Source organism: Xenopus tropicalis, chromosome 9 (assembly GCF_000004195.4).
Source record: "Xenopus tropicalis strain Nigerian chromosome 9, UCB_Xtro_10.0, whole genome shotgun sequence".
In the NCBI taxonomy this organism is placed as follows: domain Eukaryota; kingdom Metazoa; phylum Chordata; class Amphibia; order Anura; family Pipidae; genus Xenopus; species Xenopus tropicalis.
In genome coordinates, this window is record NC_030685.2 from 56,544,048 (window position 1) to 56,564,175 (window position 20,128).

General features: G+C 38.8%; 1 protein-coding gene and 1 long non-coding RNA gene across 4 annotated transcripts in view; one reads left to right on the forward strand and one right to left on the reverse strand.

Moving 5' to 3' along the window:
• armc8 (armadillo repeat containing 8) overlaps positions 1–11,757 on the reverse strand; it is a 39,973-nt gene extending 28,216 nt beyond the window's left edge. For 2 of the 3 annotated variants that reach the window (XM_012970372.3, XM_012970371.3), the window contains exons 1-8: positions 11,654–11,757; positions 7,767–7,843; positions 5,787–5,858; positions 4,228–4,370; positions 4,030–4,127; positions 2,945–3,037; positions 2,166–2,246; positions 1,119–1,194 (exon numbers count right to left, since the gene is read on the reverse strand). In XM_012970372.3, coding sequence (XP_012825826.1) covers positions 1,119–1,194; positions 2,166–2,246; positions 2,945–3,037; positions 4,030–4,127; positions 4,228–4,370; positions 5,787–5,858; positions 7,767–7,843; positions 11,654–11,743 — 730 coding nt within the window. In that variant the 5' untranslated portion in view covers positions 11,744–11,757. The remainder of the gene's footprint in view (positions 1–1,118; positions 1,195–2,165; positions 2,247–2,944; positions 3,038–4,029; positions 4,128–4,227; positions 4,371–5,786; positions 5,859–7,766; positions 7,844–11,653) is intronic. The other variant, NM_001011463.1, reaches the window with a different exon arrangement.
• A 169-nt stretch (positions 11,758–11,926) lies between these two features.
• On the forward strand, positions 11,927–13,443 carry LOC116407518. The gene is made up of 2 exons (XR_004220381.1): positions 11,927–12,015; positions 12,151–13,443. It is a non-coding gene; the product is annotated as an uncharacterized LOC116407518 (long non-coding RNA).
• The last annotated feature ends 6,685 nt before the right edge of the window (positions 13,444–20,128 follow it).

Below are 20,128 nucleotides of genomic sequence, written 5' to 3' on the forward strand. Positions count from 1 at the left end.
CACCAGGGAGTAGGACAGGCAGCAGCCATTGAACTTCAAGGGAGAGAAAGGAAAGCTGCAGAAATTGCTTGTATCTCAGAACAGGTACAACATTTTTACAGACATATATGACAAAGTTGCATAATTCAGTTATTGTTTATAAGTTATAAGTTGTATAGTTTAGTGCTAAGAACCTACATATGCATTTAAAAAAATTACTTAACATCTCCTTTAAAGCTACTTTTTTTAAATTTGGGTCGAAACAGAAAACACAAGGAAGTGCATGCAGTTGCAGAAAGAACAGGCTACGCACAAATAGTGAACTACTGTAGTGGCTTCTAACATTGACAGTAGATTTAATCATGGTACTTTATTCCATATATGTCGGGACATGCCTTCAAATCCAGTTTTTTCATATCACTGCCAAGCTTTCAATCTTTATACAGACCCTACACAAGTATGATATCATAATCAAAACATTGAACATACAAAGATATGAAAAACACTGGGATAGCAATTTACTGGAATTCTGGGCCTCCATTCTGCTTCTCTCCCTAACTCACACTCATTTGTTCAGCCTTACCGCAGATCTTCATAATGCAATGCATTATAAAGATATTTAAAAGAAAATAATGGGGTTACCAATTGGATATTAAATCATTTAAGCTTGCCTTCAACAGGTACTGAATGGGGTAAACCTAGACTGTCCACCAGCAGGATTAGGGCAGCACATGAGGTCAATGGGGCAAAATAAGATGCTGCACAAATCTGCAGAAATGTATTTTTTAAGTTCTTCAGCTATGCGTGGCTTTTTTTCTCTCTGGAGAACTTATGAGAGGGGAGAGATTTATTCTTTAACCCAAGTGTTTTGGGTTATGAACTATAACAACACTAGCAAAAGTCACCATTATTGCTCCCTCAATAATATTTATTCATTACTGTTCAAGTCTGTCTACCTTAGCCTCATTTGAACAAAACTTTATAGTATTCTATCTCTCTGCAATTATATCAGCAGGTGAAGGCAACTGCAACCAATGCAGCCTATACAGAATTGCGAAGAATCCAGCTTTATTCTAAGGTTTTATTACTGTCCCCAAAGTGTATTGACAAACATAGAATATTTTGCAAAATGTACATACCATTTGCAAGGGTCATAGACACCTGGGGATTGTCAAATGCTAGGACTGAAAAGCACTTTAATGCTTGCATACGTACCTAAGATGACATAAGGAAATACCCATATTACCAAGCTGTTCATTGTTATTAAGGCAGAACAAAAGTATAAAAAAAAACAATACTGCTAGAACACTGTATTTTATATAATGAACTTACTGTACCAGCCAAGAGGTTCAGCAGCCCTATAACAGTAATGTTCCATGCTTTCAAAGTTGTCCACAGCAGCTCTCCCTCTTTGATCTTGTTAGGCCATCTTTCACATACCAGTGGCACTGCACATGCTCAGTGTGCTCTGGGCTGCTGTTGAAAAGCTAAGCTTAGGGGTTGTTTAAAATTTTCAAAACATTAGCAGAAACATGCCACATGTCTGTTGCATTCTGGTTTCTATGCTTACATTTAATGTGAACTATTTTCTAATTAGACTTGCACTGTGAATTTTCTATTGTATACTGTATATTGTAAGTCTGTGTCTAAACTAAGATAACGAAGCAGTTCAGAGCATGTGCTGTGAGAACTGTGGGAATCTACTGGGTGTCTCTTCAGAGGCACTGGTATTTTCTGCTAAAGGGCTGTGTGGCTTTGGGCTGGTACAGAAGCCAAAAACATAAGGTGTAACATGTACAGAATAATTCTTTGTTACTTGCAAAATAACAGATTCATGGCCTGAAAAGCATGGTTGCATTCTAGTGGGCAAGGAAGGATATTAACTATCCGAATAGGAGCTAATGGCAAATTAAATACTCATATTTAATTAAATTCAATTAAATTGAATTCAGTTAAATTGAATACTTCGTAATCATTTCACTTAGAGGAACACACACTACTAAAACAGCTTCAAAAGTCTGAAAATCATTAAATAAGGAAATATGTGCTAGAGAACAAAATTAGTGTTTTACCCATTATAACCATTTCAGCTGTAATCCGATCTGCACACAGTTTATGGTTAAAGCCACAACCACAGAATGCACTGAAAGCTGTCATCAGAAATTAAAAAAAGGGTATTGTCTTACTTTGTAGGACACTGATGTTAATAGATGAGCGATATTCTGGACCACACCATGATTAAATAATATTGTCTGATGGTCTGGCCCCTGCAACATAAAAAAACCACATTAGCTAGTGTCAAGCAATTCCTGCTTTTCCCCTACATTGATTGGATGAGAGCCTAAGCTCAAAGCACATTTCCAAGCATGCACTAATAATCTTCAGCAATATTTGGTATTTCACAGGAATTTATCCCAGTTTATAAAGTGCCTCTGTTGTCTGTCAAGCTATGTCAAGAAGGACATTTAATATATGGAAGCTGCCCCAAAATGCAGACTAATTTATTAACGCTGGGAAAATTTGCCCATGGGCAGTAACCCTTAGCAACCAATCAGCAATTGGCTTTTTTTAGCCAGCTGGAGGTAGAACAATAATTGCAACAGTTTTATTGGTTGCCATGGGTTACTGCCCATGGGCAAATTTGCCCAGTGTTGATAAATGACCCCCCAGTGATACTGATCCAGCCTGCATGGGTGTTACTGCAACTTGCTTCATTTGCAAAAGGTGCACAATGCTTTGCGGTGTATGGCCAAGTAAACATACTGTGAAGCCAAAGGGTGTAGCTGAGATAATTGGAAAGCTTGCCAATCTGGCTTGAAAGTTTAAAAGGCCCATCCTTGCAGAGCGTTGAACATTTCATCAGCTGTAACTAAACGCCCCATGTCTTTTTTCAAACAATTTTAAAACACACTGCCTTTTTATATAGGTTTTGCTTACTTCAGTGGAACACAGATGTTTACTTTACCTTGCAGCAGTGAGCAAAAATCTGACATATATACTCCTGGGCGTATACTGATCTGCTGAGCAACAACATGAGGTGTGGAATAACCGATGCATCCTGGAGAGAAAGGCAGAATATAGATCAGCATAATTACAATACAAATTACAATATTTCAATTAAAAACTTTCCTTTGCTAATTCTGTACAATACAGCAAATTCTATAAAGTATATTTAACCTTTTGAAGTCAAAAATACAAGCAAACACCTTGACAGGCTTAAACCTTTTAAGTACATATTATTATTACTAGTATCACATTACTATGTGATGTGTATAGGAGTTAAAATAAAGTAGTGAGCCACAAAGAGATGGTATGCTTCATAAACAGCTCTGCTGTGCCATTCAAAAGTTACCCTTTCTATTATGGCAAAGATTTCTACCATTAAGGGTTTTTTTGTTGTTTTGTTTTTTCTTGTAGCTTTTTATCTCCCCCTCCCATTAGTTGATGGGCATAAGGGCGAAGACACACAGAGCTACTAGTAGCAGCTACTTGCCAGGCTACAAAAATAGATAATGCTGATAATTTATTAATAATTGTCTCTATGTGTGTTTTAGCAGAGGCAATTCTCAGTACTGTCTATGGCACAGTATTCTTTGGCATTTGTAGCTGTGACAAGTAGCTGCTACAAAGTAGCTCCATGTGTCTTGGCCCTAAAGACACGCTTGATCATCACTGGTTAACACTGTGCATTAGCAAATACATATGAGTATTTTATAAACACATAGACCATATGGGAGACATCCCTTCTACATTAATTCTATAATTACCTATATAGTAAAGGCATATTTTATTCTAGCTGGTATGGGAAATATGCTAAGCCAAGATTAACAAACTGGATAAAAAAATAGTAATAGTAATAGTATTGCAGCATATTCCTTAGTGCTGAACAAAGATGGGATAACAGACTACATACAAATATTGACCAATACAGGAGGCAAGCAAGGCCCTTTTCAACAGAGCTTATAGTCTAAAAACAGACAATGTTATAAGAAATTCAATTTAAACAGCAATGCAAACGAGCAAAATAATCCACTATGAGCTATAGCTTACAGTGTATAAAAGTTCCACAGGAGTCACTGGACTAGTGAAAACTGTACGTAGACATCGAAGACAGGCTTCAATAAATCGTAGGTCTGATGACAGCAGACCTAAGTAAAAATAACAGAATCAGTATAACAAAAACAGGATATATCTAGACATTAAACACACTATGTAAGATGGTTAACTGCTGTACTGGTTCAGAGATACCTTGAAGCAGGGCTGGAATAATGTGACAATCTAGCAGGGATTTAACATTGTTTTCTGTGCCCATTGACAGGCTGCCTAGAACCACTGCACATTCAGTCTTCAACTCTGTGCTTGAAGTCTCTTGTTGAAGCAAATACAATAATCTGTTGAAACAGATACTAACATTAGACAACAGCCCGGATAGTTCCCAAAGTGTGATCTTTGCAAGTATAGGATCCATTATATGTAAACCAGTAATCATCCCTCAGTCGATTCAAAGCCAATCAATCATTCTTATTTTTTATGATTTCCATTTTCTCTGTAAAATTAAACAATACATTATAATTGAAGGGGACAATGCTGCACAAATCCATATTGAAGGCAAAACAATCTTTTTCCATGTTTTTAGTAGATTTAAGGAATGGTGATCCCAATTACAGAAAGACCCCTTAAAAAAACACCAGGTCCCAAGCATTCTGAATAATATAGCCCATGCCTGTACAGAATAATCATGCATTTGCCTCACCTATCAACTTTTAAACCTTCTTAGTTTTTTTTTCTACATGTCTCTTTATTTTCTACATGTCTTTTCTGACCACATTTACAATGCCCTAAAATCTTATATGCTAGTCTCTTTCACCACTGATGAACAGAATAGCTATCAGGCCTTTAGCAAACAATGCAAGTTCATTAGCGGATATCATAAAGGAAACGAAATTATCTCTCAATGATTCTTGCTATATATGTATACAAGTAAGGGATCTGGAAACTTGTTATCCAGAAAGCTCCAAATTAGGGGAACGCTATGTTCCATACTCAATTTTAATCAAATAATTCTAATTTTTTTTAAAATTATATTGCATTTGCTCTGTAATAATAAAATGGTACCTTGCACTAAGATATAATTAATACTTATTGGAGGCAAAACAATACTATTGGGTTTATTTAATGTATAACTTATTTTTAGCAGACCTAAGCTTTGGAGATCCAAATTACAGAAATCCTCGTATCTAGAAAACTCCAAGTACCATGCATTCTGAATAACAGCTCCCATACCTGTATATGAAATAGTTTTCTACCATGGGAATTAAAATGTCTCAAATTTCTGCACCATCACCACCACTTTTTGCTACCCGCATGTATGTTGTTCTGCAAGTTTTTTTGATTTGTTTGAAAATTTGATGATATATGATATAATGATATAATACACATGCATTTTTAGGCAGGTAGTTATAAAGGAAAGAAGTGCTTCAGGAAGAAAATACTGGGGGATGGAATTTGTCTCAATACAAAAGAGAGGCAGAATGTTGGTATAAGAAACGGTTGTTCTTTTCCTGCACACACATTAAAACTGATAATTATATTTGAGGTAGTGGTTTATAGCAGTGTCTACACAAACTTCTTTATATGCAGCAACAAAAAGTTATACTTTTTTGTTTGGAAAGTCACATACAGTCCCTAAGTTTGGTCCTGTATGTAACCTGTTGGCATGCTAAGAACCCTTCTACAACAGACCCATGTATTCAGCACACCCTTAAAAATGGCTGCCATTTGCAGATGCAGTAGGCAACTTAACATACCTTGGTACAGCACCCAAAACAATGAGGTTTGCTTTCTGTTTATTGTTTCCAATAACTGCATTTTTCATATCTCTAAAAAAAAAAAAAAAAAAAAAACAATAAATATATATATATTTGTTTTAGAGGAATTCAATAACATTTTAGAAAGTAAAGTGCAATCCTTAAAATGTGTGCATAACACACACACCATACAGAGGTTTATACTAAGGTATCATTAATAATATACAAATTATTAAAAGATTCAAACGTGGCCATCTTCACTTTGCGGTACAGTACCAGAAATTATGATTTGGCCGTCCATGCCACACAGAAACCATGACAACTTGCTCAGCAACAAGCCAAGGGGGCAGTCACATCACAGGACTGACACCAGAACAAGTACAAATAAAGAGCACCTATATACTGTAAGGGGATGTCATACAACATATTATACACAGATTTTTCTTATACACTATTTTCATTTTAGGGTCCCTACATGCCACATACTTTTCTAAATCTACGCAAATTGAGCATCAAACTGTTCAGTAGATTCCAGGCGTTCATATTAAGAGGGTTCTATCTTTGCATGCAACAAATTGTGTCTGACGAATATGTCAAATTTCAATATTTTCAGAAATGTAAAAAAGAAATGCTGCCTTTAGCATAGCTTTGCAGTTTGTCAGTTTGGAGTAGAAAGACATTAGATGCTAGAGGTAGAAAGACATTTGAGGATCATACACTACACATAATACAGAGGTAGTGTGCATACAAGCCACATATGTGTAAATCTATGTATATTGCAGTATTGCACTGCGTAAATGCAGTAAGTGTGTTGACTTTGCTGTAGTTGAAACAACAGAAATGTTTTATTTGGGTATCTTTTGATAGGTGAAAGTGTTAAATATGAGAATAAGGCTGGCTACACACATATTATGTATCCATGTATTATGTATATTGGCCAGTTCAGGAATCAGGCATGTTGGCAAATCTTGCAGGCTATCTGTTATGGTAAGGTAAATGTGCAGATAAAAAAGTGAAGTGGAGCTATGCTGCATGGCAGTTGGTCAGGTATTTGGATCCACGCCTGGATGTACAGTTTTGTTCTTATTCATAGTCTGACAAGAGTGACAATTATTTGCATTAATCTGGCAGAAAAGCAGAGAAAATATGCCATCATAATTTACATAAGCGCAATGACACACAAGATAATTCCTCAGCAACTAACCCTTAGAATCACTGAGAACAATTGGAACTACCCTAATAAAGGTTACTTTAATAGAGAAAGTCTTAAAGGATACAGAAAATTGCTAGGTAGAAAGAAAGAAGGTGACTTGAAATAAAAACTTGACATTAACTGGAAAGCAACTTTTTTCTAGGTATAAGAAAAAAAAAAATCAAAACCATTCCTGGGAACAGAATACGGGAACTGAACACTAAAGTTGTGAACACTAAGGGGCAGATTTTTACGATCAGTCCGAATCTGACTTTTTTGCACTGAGCGTATTCTCTGCGACTTTTTCGTACTTTGAGGCAAAATTTGTGAGACAAAATCGTATTGTCGCGCCGAGTACGAAAGTTTCGGATTCATTCAAGCTTCAGTATCGTAACTTTCCTTGTGCCAGGTTGGAGCTGCAGAGTGCCATTGAGTCCTATGGGAGGCTCAAAGTCAGAAAGGTTTTCCCGCCGTTTACAATCGTTCGTATACGAAAATTTAGTGACTTTTGGATCACCAATACGATATTATCATGACTAATACGATTTTTTGTAAGCATTTTCGTGATATTTGCGATCATCAAAAATTATCGTATCCAATCCGAATTTTTCTCATTTCGGGATTCAAACTCGTACTAATGAATCTGCCCCTAAAGGTGGTTGAGCAGTTTCTCTTCTGCAAAACAGGACCAGACTAATAAGTAGAGGTCCTTATTGGTATGAACCAAGTAAGAAAGGAATGGGTAGGCGCATATATATATTTTTGACCACAATTTTATTTAAACTTACATGACTCCCTGTAAGACCTTTTGGGGATCTGGATCAAAGAGACGGTCAACATAATGGCGACTGCTCGCAGTAACCTCCTGAAACAGAAAATGGGAGTAAAATATAATGATGCTCAAAACAAAAATGCTTACATGAAATAAAACACTTGCTAAGACATGTAACTAAAAGCAGCCAGGTTACTCCAGCAGCACTAGCAGGAGAAATCATAGGGCTGTCAAAAGTAGTTGAGGGATCCATGTTTATTTATGTAACACTACCCTGTTCTTTGACAGAACAGATGCTGGGAGGTATTGCAAAATTCTGAATGACTAGATCATTCTGCAAGTTCAGCAGTTTATGACCTGTTGTGTATACCCAGGATAATCCTAGAGGAGAGGCAACCTATATGCACTGCAGGAAAAACAAAGTGTGGATTAAATGAAAATGGCACAAAACAATCATAAATATTAACAAGTGAGAGAAATAAGCTCTCATTAGGAGAGAACTTTACATAAATAAGCAAAAAAATTATGAAATACTCAAATTTAGTACCAATTATAATTGGTATCAGCGATTACGACACTGACAGCGAAACACAAAATTCCCCAAAAATCCCACATTTAGATCATTAAGTGCCCCATTTTAAGAAATGTAAATTGCCATCACAGATGAGTATTTCTTCCAAATACTGGTGGAATCGGATCATTTATAAGGACAGAAAAAAAACATAAAACGCTTCTTTTCATTCTCCCCCATATATTATAGGGCTGTATGTGCAAATTGAATATTTTTTAAAATAAAAAAATTAAAGAAAATTGTTACTATATAAATAAAACAATAAAATACACAAACTATAATAATAAAATCCTTCCTAAAAGAATTCTTTGGAATTAGATTAGTGATACACTTAGAAACAAATGAAACATAAGACTATCCTAATAGTAAAACAAAGATACAGGTGCATTTGCAAGGAATTCCTATAAATTTGGGTTTCTCTCCAAAGCTAGCCATACACTGCCAGAGCTGCTCATTCGCCAATCTTGCCAAACAAGTAGATTTGGGCCTAATTTGGCCAGCCACCCACACGCTGGACAAAATGGGTCGGAAATATCAAACCTGCCCAACTCGGCCCGGAAAGATCAAAAGGGTAGCTTTTATCAGTTTGTGTACGGCCACCTTAAGTCATTTAATTCTTCTGCTTCTTCCCTACTGTCATTGATACAATCAAATTTAGTGCTTTAGAACACCAGTAAACATATTATACAGATATGGAATCCCTTATCTGTTAACCCATTATCCAGAAAGCAAAAAATTAAGGGAAGGGCCATCTCCCAAAGAGCCCATTTCAAGCAAATAATTCTAATTTTTTAAAATAATTTACTTTTTTCTCTGTAATAATTAGGCATGCACTGAACCCGCTATTTTGGGATTTGGTCAAACACCAAACCCTTTGTTAAAGATTTGGCTGAATACCAAACTGAACCTGCATCCTAATTTGCATATGTAAATAAGGTGGGGGTTAAAAGAATAGATTGCTTTGCTGTGTTTATGTGACAAAAAGTCACATGATTTTAAGAATTCAGATTCAGTTCTCCCAGGCACGTGGATTCAGAATCCTTCTGTAAAAGGCCAAATCTTGGCCAAACGATCTTGGATTCAGTGCTTTCCTAGTAATAATAAAACAGGACCTTGTACTTGAGTAACTAAACTGTGTGTTTGGTCAATCCTACACCATCCGACAAAAGGGCTTGTGGAGTTTAGCCCTTTAATATTTTGAATAACAGCCTCCCTCCCCATCCCCAGGTAAAACCACCTTAATCCAGTAAAAATCCTTTATGCAATATCTATAGCTATTCTGGAGATTAGAATAGATCTTACAAGGTTCAGTGAAAAGAGATATAAATAGAAAACAGAATAAAAATAACAAATACTAACAATTCTGCAAAACATTAAAATATTTTTTTTAGGAACTAGATTATTTGAAAGCCGTGCTATATTACAACCCAACACAAACTAAGCATCTCATATTTTGCACACAATTATGTTAGAATTTTACATCTTAAAGGTGTAGGAAAGTTACAATCACTGGGGGGGCAAAATGTTAGGAGCAACCCCCAACCCCCCCCGATTGTAATCACTTACCTGATACCCCGGGCCAGTGCTCCTGTTAGCAGAAAACTGCACCGTTCTGGGTTCATGGGACCAAGCAATCCTGTTCCTTTTCCTGTATACCTTTAGAATCCTGGGGCCAGTACATGCGCAGTAGAATGAAAAAGCCATCTTATTTAAGGTTAGCTTTTCACTCAAGTGCACATGAACAAGTGCCGCGAATGCAGAAGAAGGAAGAGGATCGCTTGGTCACAGGTACCCCAGGCTGGTGTGGTTTTCTGCTAATAGGAGCACCAACCCAGAATATCACTGGGGGGTGATTTACCTTTTCTTCTCCTTTAAAGGAACAGTAACACCAAAAAATGAAAGTGTATAAAAGTAACTAAAATATAATGTGCTGCTGCCCTACACTAGTAAAAGTTGTGTGTTTACTTCAGAAAGTCTACTATAATTTATATAAATAAGCTGCTATGTAGCCATGGAGGCAGCCATTCAAAGGAGAAAAGGCACAGGTTACATAGCAGAACAGAACGTATCTGTTATCTGCTATGTAACCTGTGCCTTTTCTCCTTTTTTCCAGCTTGAATGGCTGCCCCCGTGGCTACACAGCAGCTTATTATATAAATTATAGTAGTGTTACTGTAGCAAACACACCAGTTTTACCAGTACAGGGCAACAGTGCATTATATTTTTATTACTTTAAAGCTCTTTCATTTTTTGGTGTTACTGTTCCTTTAAGATGAACAATGTAAAAAAAAATACAGTTTTGTCTTATGAAATATTGTTAAGACAAAAACTAGTTCCCTGTTTTGTAAAATTTCATATTCAGTTTTTATTCGTTCTATTTGTGTACATGCTAAACCTGCCTGATATATGCCTGACTTTTAGACAGATAATCAGTAAGACCAACCGATTACCAAGCTGCCAGCTTTTATCACCCCTTCTATGGCCAGTTTTAGATGAAATTCTTCTGACTTCTTAACAAGCTTAACAATACCAATGTTGCTTGTGGGAGCGCATGGAGCTGTTGCACGTCAGCCTGTATACCCCTCTATACATATAAAATAACATACCTCTAAAGGGGGTCCTCACTGTGCATGGTCTAAAAGTCTGCTCTTCTAGAACCCCAACAGTCTACTAACCAATCACATTTTTGCTTACACATGCTGCTGGCTGAAAAGAGCTAAGAACTGATTGGTGGCAATGGGACCAAGTGCCCAGATTCAATATATAAGCACATACAGTGTTAAATGGGACAGAGCAAATCACAGTAAATGTTTAAATATTATATGGTACAGTTTAAATGCTTCACATTCTCCAAGGTCCATGCACTATAGAAGGTGGAATCTATATATGGTGAGGGGGGCTTGGTTGTGTTATTGGGCACTATCTTCCATTTGGACCAAGAAAGCATTGCCCACCTGTGACCTCCCAGCCAGTAATAGTGAGACTTACTATTTAGTGCCTGCTGGGCAGTTAGCTACTAAAGGTTCCCTTAATAAAACATCAGAAACATTATTATTATAGACATTACTGCGAGCAGCTGCATTAGAAGAGGGGAATATCAGTGCTGGTGTAAGTGCATTATAACAGTGACTATAAATCGCAGCACTGCGCCCAATGTTCTCATCCCAGCGCAATAGGCAAGTGCCCAGCAGGCCTTTCTAGAGAAGTTAGCATAACTTCCGCCTGAGCAGGTGCCTTTCTGCCCTAAGGCGCATTGGTGGGTCACCCTCTCCCTGAAGCCACGCCACCTGCAAAATAGCGCTGTCTGCAGCCTCCCCCAGGCTGGTACTTACAGATAACACGCTCATCCGGAGCGGAGGCTCCAACACGCACGCCATCTTGGTCATCCCGCCCACAACTGCACTTTCCTCACAAGAGCACATACTTAGCTACGCCGCTAGTGTGACATAAAGAGGCAGGAACTATACGTGGTATTGGTATTAAATACGAATTATTTTTATGTTCTTTTACATCGAGTTCTTGTGCGTATCGAGCGACGGCTTGAGTGGAAAGTGCGATGGCGAAACGCCAGCTGTGTTTATACGGAATGACAGCTATTGTATTTGGTCATGTTCAAAGGCGGAGCCACGGGCATTGACTGGACGGACGAGTTGGCGTCGCTATGTTGTGTGTTGAAACAGGTTTTGAGTAAAAAGTAAATGGAAGATAATTACTTTATGGACTCGTGAATTTTGTATGAAATTACTAGAATCTATGCCATGTCCCATATATAGGAAGCTAAATATAAATCAGCAGCTAAGTAAATTTTTTGTTGTTTTTAATTCCTCAGAACATCACTGACTAATAATTTTAGTCTGAATGTGGAATGAAACCAGTCGGTAACTACAGGAACCCCACAGAGAGGCTGCACATAAGAGGATGGCACATCCTGGCAGAATGACATGGATCCCCCCACATGAGCATTTCTCTCCCAAGGCCTATTGCCAGACAATATCTTGCCCATCAATTTGTGGTGGTGTTGCCAAGTACAAAAAAAGCTTAAAACATGTTGCACCTGGTATCTTGAAGGTTATATATCTACTTTAGGTGTAATGTCAGCATGTTTCAAGCTTATGTCCTACTCTGCAACCGTGGCTGGCCAAGACTGTAACTGTAGGGGTGCACCATATCCCTGCATGTTTTCCACAATAACATTTCAGCTAAATCATTTGTGCCTGACAAAAGCCAAGCCTTAAATGTTGTCCAAAAGCAAACACATTTTTTGGATGAGAATTCAGGGCTATCCAAAACGGATGTACTTAATGTGTTCCTCGGCTACTACAGAGATGAAAAGTTGCTTAAAGTAAGGTCTGAATGTGGCAGAAATGAGAAAATATACCCCCTGGGCACAGATTCAGAGCACTAAGACATAGATCATATCCTCATATAATAAAGATGACAGCAGGCCAGGACTGGCAATCTCTAGATTCTTGGCAAATGCCAGAGGGGACACTGTAAGATGCCATAAACAGTCATTATTTATTTGGCTGGTTGGGCCTCTGTGTGCTTAAAGCCATGGTCTGTCCCAGTACAGACCTGGATGACAATATGTCAAATGTTTAGAGAAAAAACAAGTCTACCGTAGTTTTTCAACTGTGTTGGAGGAATAAATGTCTTTACAGGGTTATTTTCAAAATATCTTACCTCCCAACATTTTGAAAATGGAAAGAGGGATAAAAATAAATATACAAATTTGTATAGTTGCACTCAGCACTGTTCAGACCTACCTGCTTTCCAGCTGATTGGGGCGCTGCTGCATCTATTGACACATGGTAACCCCAGAGCTACCTCCGGACCAGCCAGTAGCTCTAGGGGTTCTCAGCACCCTACATGAATAGGCACAGCACACCTGGGCTAAAAGAGTATGGAGCATATGTCACTTTCACACCAAACACCTCAATAAGGATGGGATTCTAGGGAAAGTGGTGCATTGTGGGCAAAAAAAACATGGTGATTGCGCTGGAAATTGCACTTTGATTAATGCCTTGGTAAGTGAATGCACCCTATATTTTGGCTCTGGAGTTGCCCAGTTGTACAAAACCATTACCATTTTCAAAGGTAATAAATACTTGTTTAAATGGTGTTGGAGCATGTCTAAGTATGTTTGCTTTATTTTCCCCCAATTAAGAGCCAGAGAATATGCGCAATATGTCATATTGCTATTGCTATGAACTGACATAATATCCTAAGGTTTTAATATTTTGAGTGTAAACTTGGTTTTAGCTTGCTGCTGTTGACAGACAAACAGTGGGATAATCCACGTGGAATAGGTTAAGATCGTTTGTAATATCTTCTATCATACTGAGATAATGGCCATATGATTTTTGCCACAAGGATTTCTATCTCCCAGCAGTTAAAGGAAATGTAAACCCAAAAACAAATGACTGAAAAACTGATAAGCTCTTCTGCAATTTACATGATTTATTAACAAAACAACAGTACCCCCTGCTGGTCATTTGTGGCATTTAGCTACAGTTGGGAAAAAATTGTTAGTCATAAATCAATCTCCTGTGATGTTGCTCTGCTTGGAACTGACCAAAAAGTCAGAGCAATTACTGCCAGCTTTGTATGTAAATCTGTTTGTTTAGTGAATATTCATGTTGGAGCTTTATAAACACATGATAATAATCACAGGATAATTAGTCTCTGACTACGTTTTTTTCTTGACTGTAGGCAGTTGCCTGAAATCACCAGCTGGTGGCACTGTTGTTTCATAAATAATTCATGTCAATTGCAAAAGTGCTTAGAAGAGAGCTCTGAGCAATTTTTTTTTTATTTGTTTCAAGGGTTTACTTGAAACAAATAAATCCACTTTCCAACATCTAAGGCCTCACAAAGAGGCAATTTTAGACATGCACCCAGTCTACAGGGTCACATCCAGTTACATAGTTACGTAGTGTTAAAAAAAGACCATCAAGTTCAACCCTTTCAAGTAAGCACACACACACCTATACCGACCTATCTATACACTCACATACATTAACTATATATACAAACATTAATACTAACTGTAGATATTAGTATTACAATAGCCTTGGATACTATGCTTGTTCAAGAAATCATCCAGGCATTAACAGAATCTGCCATTACAACATCACTAGGAAGGGCATTCCCCAACCTCACTGCCCTCAGCATGAAAAACCCCCTACGCTGCTTCAAATGGAAGCTCTGTTCCTCTAATCTAAAGGGGTGACCTCTGGTGCACTGATTGTTATTTTGTGGAAAAAAGAACCCCTATCTGCCTATAATCCCCTCTAATGTATTGTACAGAGTAATCATGTCCCCTCACAAGCGCCTCTTTTCCAGAGAAAACAACCCCAAACCTGACAGTCTAACCTCATAGTTTAAATCTTCCATCCCCTTAACCAGTTTAGTTGCAGTCCCTGAACAAACTACCATTAAGATTAAGGAAAGGTCCTCCAATCTCATTTTTTTCAGAAATTGTGCCGGTGCTACGTGCAAGTTTAGGGAGACAGTGGGAGCTTAGGGAGCTAAATGCGTGGCTAAAGTCCTGGTGTAGGAAGGAAGGGTTCGGGTTCCTAGAGCACTGGGGTACAATCTATACAGCCGTGACGGATTGCACCTCAATGGAAGGGGGTCCGCTGTGCTAGGGTAGAGCATGGTTAAGAGGCTGGAGGAGTGTTTAAACTAGAAAAGGGGGGTGAGCTAGAGTTTTATGGGAAAGCTAGTGTAGACGGCGCAGTGGGATTAGCAAATGGTTGTGGGGGAGGAGTGAGGGGGCATATAGTTTATCAGATAAGGAGCTTCCGTTGTTACAAGGGAAACAGTCTAATACAGGTCCTTTTCAAAAAATTAGCATATTGTGATAAAGTTCATTATTTTCTGTAATGTACTGATAAACATTAGACTTTCATATATTTTAGATTCATTACACACAACTGAAGTAGTCCAAGCCTTTTCTTGTTTTAATATTGATGATTGTGGCATACAGCTCATGAAAATCCAAAATTCCTATCTCAAAAAATTAGCATATCATGAAAAGGTTCTCTAAACGAGCTATTAACCTAATCATCTGAATCAACTAATTAACTCTAAAAACCTTAAAAAGATTCCTGAGGTATTTAGAAACTCCCAGCCTGGTTCATTACTCAAAACCGCAATCATGGGTAAGACTGCCAACCTGACTGCTGTCCAGAAGGCCATCATTGACACCCTCAAGCAAGAGGGTAAGACACAGAAAGAAATTTCTGAACGAATAGGCTGTTCCCAGAGTGCTGTATCAAGGCACCTCAGTGGGAAGTCTGTGGGAAGGAAAAAGTGTGGCAGAAAACGCTGCACAACGAGAAGAGGTGACCGGGCCCTGAGGAAGATTGTGGAGAAGGACCGATTCCTGACCTTGGGGGACCTGCGGAAGCAGTGGACTGAGTCTGGAGTAGAAACATCCAGAGCCACCGTGTACAGGCGTGTGCAGGAAATGGGCTACAGGTGCTGCATTCCCCAGGTCAAGCCACTTTTGAACCAGAAAGAGCGGCAGAAGTGCCTGACCTGGGCTACAGAGAAGCAGCACTGGACTGTTGCTCAGTGGTCCAAAGTATGTCATTCGGAAATCAAGGTGCCAGAGTCTGGAGGAAGACTGGGGAGAGGGAAATACCAAAATGCCTGAAGTCCAGTGTCAAGTAACCACAGTCAGTGATGGTCTGGGGTGCCATGTCAGCTGCTGGTGTTGGTCCACTGTGTTTTATCAAGGGCAGGGTCAATGCAGCTAGCTATCAGGAGATTTTGGAGCACTTCATGCTTCCATCTGCTGAAAAGCTTTATGGAGATGAAGATTTCATTTTTCAGCACAACCTGGCACCTGCTCACAGTGCCAAAACCACTGGTAAATGGTTTACTGACCATGGTATTACTGTGCTCAATTGGCCTGCCAACTCTCCTGACCTGAACCCCATAGAGAATCTGTGGGATATTGTGAAGAGAAAGTTGAGAGACACAAGACCCAACACTCTGGATGAGCTTAAGGCCGCTATTGAAGCATCCTGGGCCTCCATAACACCTGAGCAGTGCCACAGGCTGATTGCCTCCATGCCACGCCACATTGAAGCAGTCATTTCTGCAAAAGGATTCCCGACCAAGTATTGAGTGCATAACTGAACATAATTATTTGAAGGTTGACTTTTTTTGTATTAAAAACACTTTTCTTTTATTGGTCGGATGAAATATGCTAATTTTATGAGATAGGAATTTTGGGTTTTCATGAGCTGTATGCCACAATCATCAATATTAAAACAAGAAAAGGCTTGAACTACTTCAGTTGTGTGTAATGAATCTAAAATATATGAAAGTCTAATGTTTATCAGTACATTACAGAAAATAATGAACTTTATCACAATATGCTAATTTTTTGAAAAGGACCTGTATTTGCCTTAGCTCTAACTCTCTGTTAGCTAATGTAAAAATCAGAGGGAGAAGTAGTAATCTCCGCTGCATGCTGGCTAAAACGCAAAGCTTGTCGGGTAAATTAAGGGAGCTGCAGGCTATTTGCATGTATTGAAAATTATGATTTAATTGGTATCACTGAGACCTGGTGGGATGAAAAATGCAACTGGGCCGTGAATTTAAATGGTTAAAATGGTTAAAAAATAAAGACATTACCAATGAACATGTTGAATCTCTTTGGGCAGAAATTTCGGTAGTGCTGAAGGTTACAAAGAAAATGATCATTGGTGTATGCTATAAACCACCCCGTATAGATGAGGGGGATGAGACCCAGCTACTGTTACAAATGGAGGAGGCTTCACAACTGGGTCAAGTTGTTGTTATGGGGGACTTTAATTATCCGGACATTGACTGGAGTAATGGGGTGGCTAAATCAGAAAAAGCTAGCATGTTTGTAAATATGGTAATTGACAACTTTTTATTTCAGGCTGTTCAAGAACCTACTAGGAATGACTCTATTTTGGACCTGGTAATATCTAATAACACTGAACTCATCTCTAACAGTGATCACAACATGGTCCCCTTTGAGATAATGCTGCAGAGACAGCTCTATAAGGGATTAACTAAAACACTTTATTTTAGACGTGCAGACTTTGCCAGTATAAGGGCATCTCTGCAATGTGTCAACCGGGAAAGGCTTTTCATGGGGTTAGACACAGAAGGAAAATCTTTAAAACATTGCTTTGCAGGTATACACAACAGTATATTCCCCTTGTAAGCAAGGAGAGGCATCGCAAAGCAAAACCTTTATGGCTGAATAAAAGTGTTAGTGTCGAGGTTGGTATGAAAAAAACATGCTTTTAAAGCATTCAAGTTAGCTGGGACAGTGGAAACTTTCATCAGGTACAAAGAGGCAAATAAAGCATGCAAAAAAGCTATCAGGCAAGCTAAAATAGTGATGGAAAGGGATATTGCAGCTAGGAGTTTATTATGTGAATAGTAAAAAAATTAAGCAAGAAAGGGTGGGAACCTTATTATCACGGGGTTGGGGGGGTAAGTTGGTTGAAGAGAACGGGGAAAAAGCAGAAATTTTGAACTCTTATTTTTCATCTGAAGACTTCCCTTTTAATATGCCCAGTTCTAGTAATTTAGCTACTGACGCATGGGTCATTCAGGAGGAAATTCAAAAGAGACTTGAACATATAAAGGTAAACAAAAGTCCAGGACCAGATGGGATTCATCCCAGGGCATTAAATGAGCTTAGCGCTGTGATTGCCAAACCTCTTCACTTTATTTTTCAGGATTCGTTGAGGTCTGGCATGGTGCTGAGAGACTGGCAAATTGCTAATGTGGTGCCATTATTTAAAAAGGGATCCCATTCTCAGCCTGAAAACTATAGGCCTGTTAGTCTGACATCAGTAGTAGGAAAGCTTTTGGAAGGGGTACTAAGGGATAGGGTACTTGAATACATTGCAGTTCACAATACTATTAGTTTGTGCCAGCATGGTTTTATGCGTAACAGATCTTGCCACACTAATTTAGTCGCCTTTTATGAGGAGGTGAGCAGGAACTACGATGCTGGAATGGCAGTTGATGTCATCTACTTGGACTTTGCTAAAGCGTTTGATACAGTACCTCACAGAAGGTTAATGATCAAATTGAGGAATATTGGCCTAGAACATAATATTTGTAATTGGATAGAGAACTGGCTGAAGGATAGATTACAAAGAGTGGTGGTAAATGGAAAATCGGGACAGTTGGGAGGTATGCTGTTACCCAGTGCAGTTCTCCAAAGGTGAAATCTTTCAGAAAGATTTGTCATCCCAACATGAGGTACTTAGAACTCACATACCCAGTTGGGCTGGAGACAGGTTGGTCCTTATTTTTTAGGATCAGGCATAAAGGTGTCCATACACAGGCAGATTCAAGCTGCCGATTCAAGTCCTTTAGACCCATTTGGCACCTTATCTGGCCGTGTATGGGGCTCCCCGATTGATATCTGGCCGAAAATCGGCCAGGTGTTAATCAGGCAGGTTTAATTTTCCAATCGGATTAAGGACCGCATCAGCTCATTGATGCAGTCCTCAGTCCTACAGCTACTACACCCGTTGTTGTAATTCGATCATAAGACAGATGTTGTTTGAGAAATACTAACCCTACTGTTTTTCCTTGGCAAAGAGCATGACTGCTCTAGCACTTACTGTCTAGTCTGTTTACTACCCAACCCTCATTCATGTTGTCCCTGTGGTCCAGCTTCCCTAAGCATTGGTTACCTTAGGGCTTGGTCTTGGATTCCTGTACCAGAGATTACCTCCACCTCAAAATCCTCTGGCACCTTCTGATAGAGCCAAATCCAGGAAGAGGACACTTAGCCCTTTATTATCCCTAGTTTAAACAAAAACACTCAGACCCTCCAATGCCACCAGGCAAAAAAGTGACTAAACACAAAGGAGAGACAACCAGGAAACTCCACGAGAGGTAAGAGAATGTACTGGTCTCCCAGAAGGCCTTACAATTACTTCTGGTCAATTTTATCTATCCTCTTCTTAATCAGCCCCTGTTTTGTTTTTTTTGTTTTTTAATTACCCTGTTTTTCAGCTAAAACACTGAACCAGGACACCAGATTACTTTGTTACACTGTCTTCTCCTCAATTAGCCATTGTTTTCTCCCTACATTGTAAAGGCTGGCCCTGTTTGCACAAAAAAAAAATTGGGACTCTCTGATGCCACCATGAAAAAAGAGCCTAAAAACGTACTATTACTATATTTTACCCATTACCTTCTCCTACATTAGCACCCCCTTGTCCCTAAGTTGTGATAAATCTGGTCCTAGCTTTTACATAAAACAATAAAAACTCCACATACCTTTGGTCAATATCCACCATTTTCTTTTTATAAATTAGTCCTTGTTGTGCCCTTAAATTGTGAAAAATCTGACCCTAGTCTTCACATAAAATACTGGAGCAGACTGTACAAATTACAGTAAGTCTGTGGATTAGTAACCCTAGGTCAGGGATCCCCAAACATTTTTTACTCATGGGCCACACTCAGATGTAAAAAGTGTTGGTGAGCCACACAAGCATGAAAAACATTCTTTGGGGATGCCAAATAAAGTCTATGATTGGCTATTTAGTAGCTCCATGTGAATGCTAGCGTACAGGAGGCTCTGCTTGGAGTGAAATTGTGTACGTGACAATTTTCGATCTTTCGTGCATCCATCAGTTGCACGAAAGATCGTTCCCACCCTCCACAGATGTTCAGGGCTGAATCGTCAGATATGGAGGTAGAAACAATAGGATTTCTACCTCCTTCTGCCGATTCAGCCCTGAAGGTAGATTTTGCTCAGACGCCTTCAATGGCGCCCGAAAAAA